Genomic DNA, 13,001 nt, shown 5'->3' with positions numbered 1-13,001 from the left:
TATACTGATTTACCTTTGTCTTTTAGTCTGTCCATCCACATCCATCAGTCTGAATGTTTGTCCCATTAATATTTTTTGTATCTTCCTCAGGAACTATATTACAACAATTTCTGATGGTTACAGGGTTTAAGTGAGTCAGCTATACAGTGTAATGTCAGATGGGGTATCATTAGTGAGCAGTAGCTCTCACTTGTTTTCACCTACCAGTGGTAGAGTTCCTTGCATAACTAACAGTATGATTGTTTGTGATTTCGGTTTGTCCTATGATTAAAGCGACTTCAATAGTCGAGTGTTCTGAGTAGCTTATCTGCAATGATAACTAGCCTGCAAATTAACACTGTGGAGGTGAGTTTGAAACCCTGCTCTTGGCAATGTGCATACATCTCTAGCTTGTTAATTGACTAGGAATGCTTGGTTCTCCCTTTGTACTTCAGCTTATTTCACCAATAAAAACATGCCCAGCTGGCATGATAAATGCTGAAAGTGGTCTTGAACCCTAACAGTTAATTATGTTTATAATCAAAATCTAAAATAATATATAATGTATCGAATACCTGAACTGTCATTTTATCCATTAATGAAATCAAAAATAGCAAAAATATTTTAATGATTGACATGCATTTTTTTTAATGATCAACTAGCATTTTTTAAAAAGAAAAATATTGGTTGTAGAAAAAGAAACTAGATTATAAACTTACTTTATATATACATTGCAGGAGTTTTGATTTAATTTGGTTTTATTTCTGGTCCGCAACACTCTTCAAAGGTGAGATATGTATGTTGCTTTTCTCAACTTTTGCAAGGTTAACAATTGTCAAGCTCTGCGTAATTTCATTTTAGTAGCTCCTTTTTTTCCACAACATCTAGAGGAGTGTTTTGTTATGAATGTTGGTTGTCTAGTATGTTCGGTGTATGGAAGGACTGTAATGTTTACATGTCCAACTGGCAGGTGTCAACTAACCTTGAACTCATTTTCGTGGTTCAGTGGTTATAGTTAAGTTTTTGAGTTTTAGTCTGTTCTTATACTGTATGCAATAAGTCTACTAAATTTGGTGTATTGAATGATTGTTAGGTGTCCATGTCTAGCTGGCAAGTATCATCTGACTTTGACCTCATTTTCATGGTTCAGTGGTAATACCTAAAAAAATTTAGTTTTTGGGGTCCTTTTTTCTACATGTAATACTATTTGCAATAGGTCAACTATATTTGGTGTATGGAAATATTTTATGATCTATATGTCAGTTGTGCAGGTTTTATTTGAACATTTTCACGTTTCATTGCTTGGTGTTAAGTTTTTGTGTTTTATTCTATTTTTCTTAAACTATAACCAATAGGTCAACTATATTTGTTGTATGGATGAATTGTTAGCTGTACATGCCTGCCTCATTTTCATGGTTCATTGGTCAATGTTTAGTTTTCTTGGTTAGTAATGTTAAGTTTATGTGACAGTTGTAAGAAAGCTTTATATTTAGGACTATCAACATAATTTCAATGATTAGTAAAGAAGGCGATACATTTCAGCGTGAGCACTCTTGTATGTTTATTTTATTGACAGTTATTATGGGTTTCGTTTTTCTCCAAATATGTATGGCTGTTTCAACTTTGGTAGTCTTTTTGGTGTTTGAATGGAAAACACTGATCCGAATGAATCTTGAAGTAAAAATATTTTGCCTCATGTAGAAAGATCGGTTTTAATGCTACCTGTTATATGCTTAAATCTCTTGCTACAAGTATCTAATGAGTCAATAGGTAGTTCATAGTAAAACAAGATGTCTGTCCTTACTCAATATACCTTTGATTTCCGATGTCATTTGAAGTTTCAAACTCTTCATCCAGGCAGAACCACCTTACAGGACCTATACCTCAGTTATTAATGGTTCAGTAAAATGGTCTCGTCCTGAATATGCATAGAATAATCTCTACTTGTTGTTAATTATGAACCAATCTGACCTAGATATGATTAACTTAAACATTTTACTTTGTTTTCAATAGGCTGGTTAAGCTGATCATAGCAATATTCAATTGGTTATGACTGCTCTAGAATTTACTGCGATTAACCTTCCAACATATATATTCAAAAGAAATTGTAAGAATGTTTTTATGATCATATCAGTGTTTATATTGGAACAGCTTGCATGAAAACATATAATTGATATTTATTAAATACAACATCACATGTTTATACATATATTTTCATCTACTTAGAAAATATTATCAACCTAACGACTTCTTACACAACAATGCAGAGTTATAGGAGTACTGGAATAAAGGGCGAACAATTTTGAATGCCCTGGATAATAAGGATTTGGTGGACATGTATTACTTGACATTTGCTAACAAGCACAAAACTTTGACGGCAAGTGCTTTTCGTTTGAGACAAAAATATGATGGGGGGAAAGTGGATCCATGCATAGCGAGAATTGACGAAATGGTGTGTAGCGAAATGCAATATTTAGTTGGAATGTTGATAAATTAAAGCATCTAAGCTTTGAAAGTTCTTTTTGTTTGTTTTTGACTGATATATGTCTTTTAAATCGTAGTCAGATGTGGATTTAGGGTGGTTTTTGAGCTTCGTATACAGTAAATGCATTTTTTGAAGTATCCGGTGTACTGATGATACACGGTGGTAACATTCCTATAGTTGTCTCCTTCCATACCCCCACCCCCTCATATTTCAAAATCTGGATCTGCAAATGGTTATCAATTGATTAATATCAAATATCGAATGTTTTAACTACCATCGATACTAAAATTACACAGTATTGCATAGACACAATTTATCCACTCTCTTTCGAAAACTAAAAAAGTCTGCAAGGACTAGAAAAAAGTCAAGTCGAAATTGGACGTAAGACTTATCCGTTGTTACAAATCACCACAATGAAGGTTGATAGGTACAGTGACGCTGTTCAATTTCTAAATTGTTATTTAATTTGAACTTAATTTCCTTTCATTTTTTGTCATTTTCCCTGTTTGATGTTTTCCATAAATATTTTCTTACACCTAATGTACACTAAGCATTCAATCGGTCATAAATATGCTATTGGTCGCTTACAAATAATATTTACATTAAAAGACAAAATCAAATGTACGTACAAAGTAAACAATTCGACTTAATGGAGACCTTTGAAATTAATCTTAATTTGTTCGAGATTTCTCCCTTTATCAACTGTTTTTATTCGATTTGTACAAAAGCGATAGAATTTTTAAAATATCGCAGTAGAACCATGGAAGTCTTATAGAAAGAGGTAAGATAAAGTCAGTTAATGTTTAGTTGACGTGCTTTTGATGCTTTTGTGCTTCAAAATAACATATATACAAACTACAAGATCTACAAGCCAGGCATAAGTAGGCCAGATTGAATTAAATTTAATGTTTTATCCATATCTTTGACATTTTGCATGCAAATTGTTGAATAGAAAATAAATGTATTTTTTATTTTATATGTTTCCACAAATAACAATAGCTAAACGCTTTTCTAAGGTTAATATAATTTAATGTAAATGGGTATATGTATAGTACTATTCAGACAAAAAGTTGTTATTTTTTTACGCTTGCACAAAACTGTTAAATACAGCTTTTTTTAAATAAAATAGCCGTAAAAACCCAATGCAATGTCCATGCTTGTATACAAAATGAAATAAGAAGAGTAAACTTTGATATTAAGAGTGCATGGTAAAAACGTCAATTTTTCTTTAGTTTAAAATTTATGTTAATATATTTATAAAGCCCATTTGGTTATTAAAGTTTTTACCGTTGTTCAGGCTTATTGCACGGGTAAAAGAACCCCCCGAAAACGTAGTAGGCGAAGCAGGTATTTATATCTCAAATCTTTCGTCAATTCTTCAAACACAAAACTTGCAACAATACGATAAGCTTGCAAATTTATACTATACACTCTCATATGTATAGCTATGTCAAAGTCCATTGGAAACCAAATTAAACTTCTTCAGATCGAAACATTAACATTCCCGATACAAATGTGCGAACGGACACGACGGTCACTATGTATAAAAGCCACTTCGCTCAGCTGAGTTATTAGTGCAATTGTGGTTAAATATCTAAATAGGGTGCAGATATGAATAATTGTATATCATTGTATAATTTGTTTAGAAAATGAGAGTAATTTCAATCGAATGCATTCCCAAAAACTTACTCGAATCGCACAATAATAAGTATTCAGGCAGAAAAAAAATACTGAATTATATCGAAGGTAAAGTCTTCGAAGTGAGCCAAATTGTAATGTGGTTTCTTTTTTTATATTTAATGTTGAAAACACAACTTTGACATTTGGTTTGTTGTAACGTCTAGTATATTTGATGATTCCTGTATCAATTTTATTAATTGCAAATGTATGTACTGTTGGAGGTGTTGTTTAAACTGGACGATCAAACATTTGAACATGATTTATGTTGGTAAGTTCACTGGGGTAAAGCTGATGACCCTAACTGCATTCACGGTCATCCCAAGATGTCGGACGAAAAATTAGGTGAAGTATTTGTATTGTCTGTTAAGGTGTTTCTACATCATTTTCTTTACAAAGCATACATTGGTACGATGTAAATTTATAAAAGATTCACACGGAAGTCAAAAATCTCTACCGAGGAACTTGTATAGAACGGGAAAATGGATTTGAAAAAATCGCTAAGATGACCGTAAATCTACTTTAAAATATTTTCAAGATGACCGTAACATAAAATGAGGATGACCGTGATTGGCAAAATGATGACCGTAATTTCGAAAGGATGACCGTAATTTATAAAGGATGACCGTAACTTATAAAGGATGACCGTAACTTTCATAGTATAACCGTCATTTATTGTCTTTGTTGATTGGTCTTCCATTTTATCTTGTAAGTAAAATAACAGAAAAGATTTTTAAAATACTCCGACCAAACTAGTGAAGGTGAGCTCCAGCAAAATAGATCCTAAAATTGTCATGTATAAATAGCGAATTTCAAATTTTTTTTAATCTTATTTTTTTTTTTTTTTTTTTTAATTTTATTTGTATAAACAGAAAACAGAATTGTTTTTTTTATATACCAAGACAAATCAAGATTTTATTCTGCTCCATATACATGGGCTCAATTACCGTATTTTGAAATTTACAGGTTGATTAGAACTTTTTGTAAAAAATAAATACTAGCACATCATAGAAAAGTAAGAGAGTAATCTATGTTTCAAATTTTAAAACAAAAATCTCTTTATTAAAGGCTGTGGATTTTCTATAAAAATCTTGGTTTATTTGCAATAAAGTACTCTTTTTCTATTAAATGCAATGCAACAGTAAATAATAATGCTTTGCATCTAGTTTCCCCCTAGTATATGTTTAAAATGGACTGTATCTATTATTCATTATATCTGTAGTTTTGATACAATTGATGTTTAAAAAATTCGTACAAAAATGGCTACAGAAGGGTACATAAACCTTAAAGCATGGCAGGACCTTTAGATAACCTGGTTTTTGAGTTGCATTTTTTTTTAAATATGCAGAAGATAGCAAAATAAACAGACATACGAGTTTCATTTGATACGGTCCACTCAGTTACACAATTAAAATCACCTATTGTTTGCAGGTGTCTATTGTCTATAGTGTCCATTTAAATCAAAACTACTCACAACATCGATTATACTATTTACTACCATTTTCATATAATCAATATACGCCAAATACTGCATGAATAGTTAAAAAGTACTAACCGAGCCCCTATTGCGACAAACTCAACAAAAAACAATGCATGCAAATACGGATATTTCTTTCAGTTGACGAAAATCCTTTTAAATTTAGTCTTTCTTTATAAATAAATTACGGTCATTCTAAACAATTTACGGTCATCTTTTAACCAATTACGGTCAGCCTTGTTATGAATCGCTAATCCTGTTACGGTCATCTCGATTACGATTTACGGTCATCCTAGCGAGTTTTTCAAATCCAAATTCCCGTTTTATACACGTTCCTTGGAAGAGATTTGTGACTTCCGTGTGAATCTTTTATAAATTTACATCGTATCAAAGTATGCCTTGTAAAGAAAATGATGTAGAAACACCTTAACAGACAATAAAAATACTGACCTAATTTTTCATCCGACATCTTGGGATGACCGTGAATGCAGTTACGGTCATCAGCTTTACCCCAGTGAAGTTGTGCAGGTGTAAACATCATTGGACATTTAAGCCTTTAACTTGTATTGACACTGAATACTGGTATATGTTACTTATGTAAGTAAATGTTTTCTCAAGGGCAATCTGATGACCATACTTGGCCACTGAAATAACTTAGGGTATGAATACTGACAGGTAACAGACACTTCAATTGTTTACAAATAAAACGTTATTGTCACTTCATATTCTATTCTATATATTATTGCATAGTTGCTTCATTCATACGAGTAGAATTAACATGAAATGCTAGTCAGAGACGAACCTATATTATACTTTTTTTTAATGTAATCTTGAATTTTTGGGTTTGGAGGATATTGGGTAATTACAATTTTGGGTCATTTAAAGTATTTATTGAGTTAATCAAGTGTACATAATGTGCGAATATTGGTTAATGTTTTTATGTGACAGTTGTAATAAAGCTATATATTTAGGACTATCAACATAATATCAATGATTAGTAGAGAAGGCGAGACATTTCAGTGTGTGCACTCTTATATTAGACTATATAAAGGTCAAATCGAAAATGGACATAAGAAATATCTATTTTTACAAATCACAGTAATGAATGAGCCTTGGCTCTACGCAAAACAGCAAGCTATAAAGTTCCCCAAAAATTACTAGTCTAAAACCATTCAAACGGCAAAACCAACGGTCTAATCTATATAAAAAACGAGAAACACTTATGAACGACACCAAAAACAAGATATTGTTCGTTTGTCGAGTTCATACATTTCTACGCGGGTTTCATTTGCTCTCTCATTTAGAGAGTTTCAGCTGTATCCAACTATATTACAAGAAATGACCGTCGTTATAACGGTGTCGTTTCACTGACTATGTACTTTCTCCCTAAAGTTACAAGGGTATATAAAGTGTTTCATGTTTTAATAAAGTTAATATATTTTGATATCATTGTGTTGAGAGCGTTTGTTCTTTTTAAATTTGTACAAATACATTATTTCAAAATTCTATTTTATAAAAATAATAAAAAAAATTCTACTCTATCCAAAAAAGACATTTAACATTTTACAATAATAGGAAATAACCAAAAGTATTTAATGTTCTTTTAAACAATTGGCCTTTCATCTATTATGTGTTAAATAAATACAATTAACTTTCGATTCAAACATGAAATTCATTAATTTCTGTTAAAATAAAGTTGTTAAGTCTAATCCATTTATTCCTGTAAATACACATTTATTTAAGATCACGTAATTTGGTTATTTATGTGCTTGTCTCGATTTATAGATCAACAGTCTCAAATTTAAATCAGAGGGAACCTATTATCTATAGAATATAAGTTTTGATTAGGATTATATTTTAGACGTACAGTAAAAATATTGTGGTGTCCGCAACAGTTTAACTATTTTCCTATGAATTGTTTCTCTACATGAATATGATATCTGACTAAGTTCTGGATACGACTATGGACCTTACGACGTGTGATTATTGCACTAATGGGGGTGTATACCCTGCCTGTGCATCTATTTTATGGCCACCTAAGGTAATTTGTTTTGTTCTTTTTTTAATTTTTTCTTCATTAATATCTTTTTTGGTTTAACTGTACTGCTGTATGGTTATATGATTTCGTGTTTTGTGTGTTTTTGAACTGGAATATACGCAGACACAACATTTTGCACCAGGGTGGCGTTAAGCATCCATAACTAAATCATTCGCTTGAATTTGGGTGTAAACTTGTTTTGGTAGCCTGTAGTTGTCTTGACTGCAATATAAGTTGTTCTGTTAACGACAGGGATATGCGACCCTAAAGTCATCGGATTCGTAAAAATTGTCTTAACATTATAGGGTGTTTAAAAAAGGTCTAAAAAATTCTTAACTTGGTCCAAGAGAATCACCTTTAACAAAGATTTAAAAGAAAAAAAAATCATTTACATGGTTCCGCATCTAGACCCGATTTTAACAGTTTTGTTATCAATATGATGAATTTAAAACCCACTACATCTATACATATAAAACAGTATTAACGTCTAGGAATTAAGTAGAAATAGCAAGCCTTCATGGTTCTATATCATACATCTATTTGTAATACTAAAAATAAATTAAAGACTGAAAATATATATACATAATATCTTAAATTATGTTATATGAATTTAAGGCGCAATTACTAATTTGTAAGCCGCCTTCCAAAACCAATAAAAACAACATACATCTATTCGTATGGTTTATTTATATAGCTTAACAAATTTTCTAGTTTTCTAGGCACTTTTGGATAAAAAGACATTCTACTTAAGTTACTGAGGGGTTTTAATGGTTTCGGTGCCAGTTTTTAATGTTTGTTAGTTTCCTTTCGACAGTTTATCTCTGGAACAACGTATACAATTCAATTGTGTCTCTAATCTTATTTGAATTCAAAGGGATATGACTAGCCTTTTTTTATCGCATATTATTTATATATCCCTGGCCTACTGGATAGGTGTTAATGATTAACAAGATCATTGTGGTGTCCCCTTTTTTCACCAAAGGCGTCAACTATTATGCAACATGCTCGTCGTGCTATGGTATTAGGATGCCAATATATAATGAGACGTTCACATTTAGTCTTATTCGAAATCAATGTTTTCTATACCTTATACTGTTCGATGATGTTAGCTTTTGTTTGAACGTCTGCTTGGATTTGCATGTGTTTTTTTTTTTTGCCTCACTTATGATAAGTTTTTCGGTCTGTGCGTCCGTTTTTTCGTCTGTCTGTTCCGCTTCAGGTTAAAGTTTTGATGAAGTTGAGGTCCAATCTACTTGAAACTTGGTATACATGTTAGTATACATGTAGCCCACGAGTAGTAATTATATCCAGAATGCAAAAAAATGAAAACAAAAAGTTACTTATAAATATCAATTTGGAAAATTCATATTTTTATTTGATATAATTTGTATTCCCCCATTAGTTGGAATCAAGAAGAAGTCATTCATGAATACCTCAGAGCATAAAACAATACATACTTGACCTATTGACATGTTTCATTTCTAAACTATAGTACTTTATATTAATACTACGTCAATTATGATAATATTACTGCAATAAAACACTTAATGGGTTGTTGAATATGCATTGTGACAGATACAAGACCCTTAATGTATTTGTATACGCCATCAATTCAATATCAATTCAACATTCCAATCATATATTTTAGATAATCCGGACTAAGGGAAAACTGTTCAATGAGATTAAAATTCGTTTTGTTATTTTATTTTTTATTATTATTTCAATCATCCTGTTCTTCGAGCATCCAATTCCAACCTAAGAAACACACAAGGCGCGTTGTAATACATTTAATATATACCCACATTATAATGATAATTTTTGTATTGCAAGTTTTACAGCTTTAGTTTACAGTAAATAGTTTACCCCAGGCCCCATCAAGTTCACTTTCCATCGAAAACTAGATATGCAAATTAAAATTCCATAATAAAAGTAATATAAAATTTATACAACCCTCTGAAATATGACCATTTTGTCACTTGAACTGTTCAAAGGTAAGAAACTTACAATTTGACTTTGTTAGAAATACTATAATTTGAAGAAAAAATATATGATTATATTTTTTTTTCTATTTTTTTTTTTTTTAAAGAACTTATATTAATATTAAGTACTATAATTCAGGAGATGGGAAGTTAAAAACAAATATTACTTTCTCAAGCATTTTGAAGGAGATTAAGTTTTTGTGATAATCACTGAAGTAACTGGACACTCCGACTAATTCAGACCATTGCTAAAACAAAATATATAAAAAATGAAGTGAAATATTCATATCAACTTCTCTTATTGTAATTTATAAATGGACAAGACTTTTCACTGTAATACTGGGGGAGGGGAGGGGGCTATGCGTTGTCCTTATTTGGTACCACTTTAATTATTATTGCGTAATTCAGACCATTGCAAAACAAAATATTTAAAAAATGAAGTGAAATATTCATATCAACTTTTCTTATTTTAATTGTAACTTATAAATGGACAAGACTTTTCAATGTAATACTAGGGGAGGGTAGGGGGCTATGCGTTGTCCTTATTTGATACCTCCTTAAGTATTATTGCGTAATTTGGAACAGGAACTGATTATCATTCAAAAGCACGTGATCATCAACACTTAGGAGTATGAATCAAGCATTAAAGCTTCCGTTCTTTATACCTTTCCATTTTCATTATTATTATTTTAGAATGAGATTTCCAAATAAAGTTGACCTTTTATGTATGTTTTCCCTAAAGGAACATATATTTCATGTGAAGCTAGCCGTAATATTTAAGTAGTACCAAACTATCACGTAAGAAAACCGAATGTGTATAAATCAACGTCGGCTGTTATCACCAAACTTTAGGTGTTCGACACCCCATGTGAAAGGCTTATCTTGGGCAGGGAATGTAGAAAATCAACATCAAATGTTATAATATAATTGTGGGTAAATAAACTTCAAGACAAGTTCTGATAAATTTTGGAAATAAATGACTTTTTAAAGATTGTTGTAAACCAAAACAATACCAATGCATGAGACATTTTCGCGTGTCTACTTTGAAGGTTTGTTCCGATAACTTGGTGATAAAAACGTATACTCTGACGAATCTTAACATATCACATGTATACACTGGAATATTAAGTCGTAAAATAAGGTACTAGTAAAACAAAATAGTTCCTTCCATTAGAAATTATTTTGACAATTTTATATTCCCTATTCAGTCGTTTTCTTAAACATTTGAAACCAAAAGAAAACTGAATGCATTTTCTTTCAAAGCCAAACAGAATAAAAACAGACTGTAAGTTAACAATGAGAAAGCCGTTGAATGTTCAAAAACAAAATTAGATGTGGATTTCTTGGTAAAAAGCTTAAAATTATCTTATACTTTAGAAAGATTAAAAAAAAACAGTGGCTTGATTTGCACGTAAGATGTCATAGATGGTTTGACCAGCATTGAAAATCGTACCTATATATTTTAACATATAGACCACTTCTTCCTCTTAGTAAAACATATGTATAATCTATTAAGTTTGTCATTAAGGTATACTATTTTCTAAAGAGAGGTGTGATTGGAATAATCAGGTGTTTCCCCTGAAAATGAGATTTTTTTTTCATTATACGAAGAATAGATCTCAAAGTTAAAATAGCGTAAACTTTATGGGCAACTTGTAGGACCACATCAGACGTTTAAGCAAACGAATCTGCCGTTCCAACAAATAAATAACAATTATTTTAATTCTAATTGACTGTTATAAATTGTATTTATATTTCAGTCTTTAGAAGAGCTGATCAGCCCCAAAATCTTTCAACATGCATAACTAACTATCAACTATCTTTTGTTTGTTTTCAGGCTAAAGTGATGAAAATGGGTTCAAAATCTTCTTCTAAGAAGAGGAAAAACGGTCCTCCAAAATACATGGAGAAAATGTTGTTTATAAACCATAAAGAGGATCAGCAACTACAATATAAATTGGAACAACTTCATTTGAAATCACGTGACCGAGAAATTGAAATGGATCTCGCCAAGAATCGTGTTGAGAAAGAATGGAAACAAAATAGCAAGAAACAGATAACAATTAGCGAGTTAAATAATGCAATGGGAAAATATAACCGAAATGGATTTATACCAGACACAGCGACAAGAGCACGTGCCAGAAGAACGTCTGCTAGAGCTGCACAAGATTTGTCAGTTAACGATTATCTTATCGAGGAACATCGAAAACTATCGTCTGTTATTCCTGAGATTTTGACTGCTTTAACTATCCCTAAAAACCAAAACTCAAAACAGTTAGTCCCAGATGCTCCTCTTTATCAGCAAGAAAATGTGACAGATTTAGACGTTAACAAAATTGTCAAGATGACACACGCAGTCAAAATACTGCGGAAAAATATATCGACGAGAATGAAGGCAAATGAACACCAACCTCCGTTAACTGTGGTTCTTAGACCTTCAAGAAGTGACGGGGATCTGAATGTTTATACAAACGGCGCATGTGCACTAATGAAGCGTAAAATTGACAGGAAACGAAAACAGTCAAATTCAAATTATGAACTCCCGCCTTCTATGCAGAGGAAACTTGCTGCTCTGGAAAAGCAAATGTCCGACCCTCGTCGTCAATCGGTAATGGCCAGTATTCCTGACGTTTCAAAATTGAAGAGTCAACAAAAAAGACATTCAGTATGCGTTCCTGCTTTGCAAAGGTCACAGAGCATAGCAGCACTGCCACCTATTCCAACAACACCCGGAATGTTACGAAGTCTCACGAATGTTTCAATGAACAGTGGATTAGATCATCGTAGAAAGAATTCATCAGAAGGAAATTCACAGACTATTGATGAAGACGAACTCCGATCAAGACAAAAAATAGCCATGGAAATGGAACGATATGATGCCGTCAGAAATAAGATCACAAATTTCCTAGACAATAAGATAAGACAGATTGACTCTAACATGTATATAGATGCTAGATGATTGGGAGCTTTTCAGTTAATTGTTATTTTTTTTATTAAACTATTGTTATTCAAATGTTGATAATTAACCAAAATAAATCGAAATATGACACTTACTTAATCGTCGACCCTAACACACTGTAATGATTATCGAACGATAGGTGATAAATACATACTTTATTTTATAGATTATACCGTTGGTTTTCCTCGTTTGAATGGTTATACACTATAGTAAATTTTGGGCTCTTTATAGCTTGCTGTTCGGGGTGAGCATATGCTCGGTGTAGAAGATCATACTCTGACCTATTATTTTACAAATTGTTATTTTGATGGAGAGTTGTCTCATTGGCACTTAAACCACATATTCTTGTATCTATATATGGTCTTCGAGTGATGATTGATTGCTTAATTTGTGTTTAACTCCACTTT

The 13,001-nt window shown here is 31.7% G+C and overlaps 1 protein-coding gene across 3 annotated transcripts; it reads left to right on the top strand.

Moving 5' to 3' along the window:
* Window positions 1-3,189: 3,189 nt before the first annotated feature.
* Window positions 3,190-12,688, top strand: LOC134687379 (uncharacterized). 3 transcript variants are annotated; one of them, XM_063547632.1, is made up of 2 exons: window positions 3,190-3,245; window positions 11,473-12,688. In XM_063547632.1, exon 2 carries the CDS (start codon window positions 11,482-11,484, stop codon window positions 12,592-12,594), a length of 1,113 nt encoding a protein of 370 aa, XP_063403702.1. In that variant the 5' UTR covers window positions 3,190-3,245; window positions 11,473-11,481; the 3' UTR covers window positions 12,595-12,688. The 3 variants fall into 3 exon arrangements, with proteins under 3 accessions (XP_063403702.1, XP_063403701.1, XP_063403703.1); XM_063547631.1 differs by lacking the exon at window positions 3,190-3,245 and adding an exon at window positions 7,425-7,659; XM_063547633.1 differs by lacking the exon at window positions 3,190-3,245 and adding an exon at window positions 10,703-10,776.
* Window positions 12,689-13,001: the final 313 nt, after the last annotated feature.

Source organism: Mytilus trossulus, chromosome 10 (genome assembly GCF_036588685.1).
Source record: "Mytilus trossulus isolate FHL-02 chromosome 10, PNRI_Mtr1.1.1.hap1, whole genome shotgun sequence".
NCBI lineage: Eukaryota > Metazoa > Mollusca > Bivalvia > Mytilida > Mytilidae > Mytilus > Mytilus trossulus.
The sequence above is the reverse complement of the archived record's forward strand: the minus strand, read 5'-3'. Positions and strand labels throughout refer to the sequence as shown.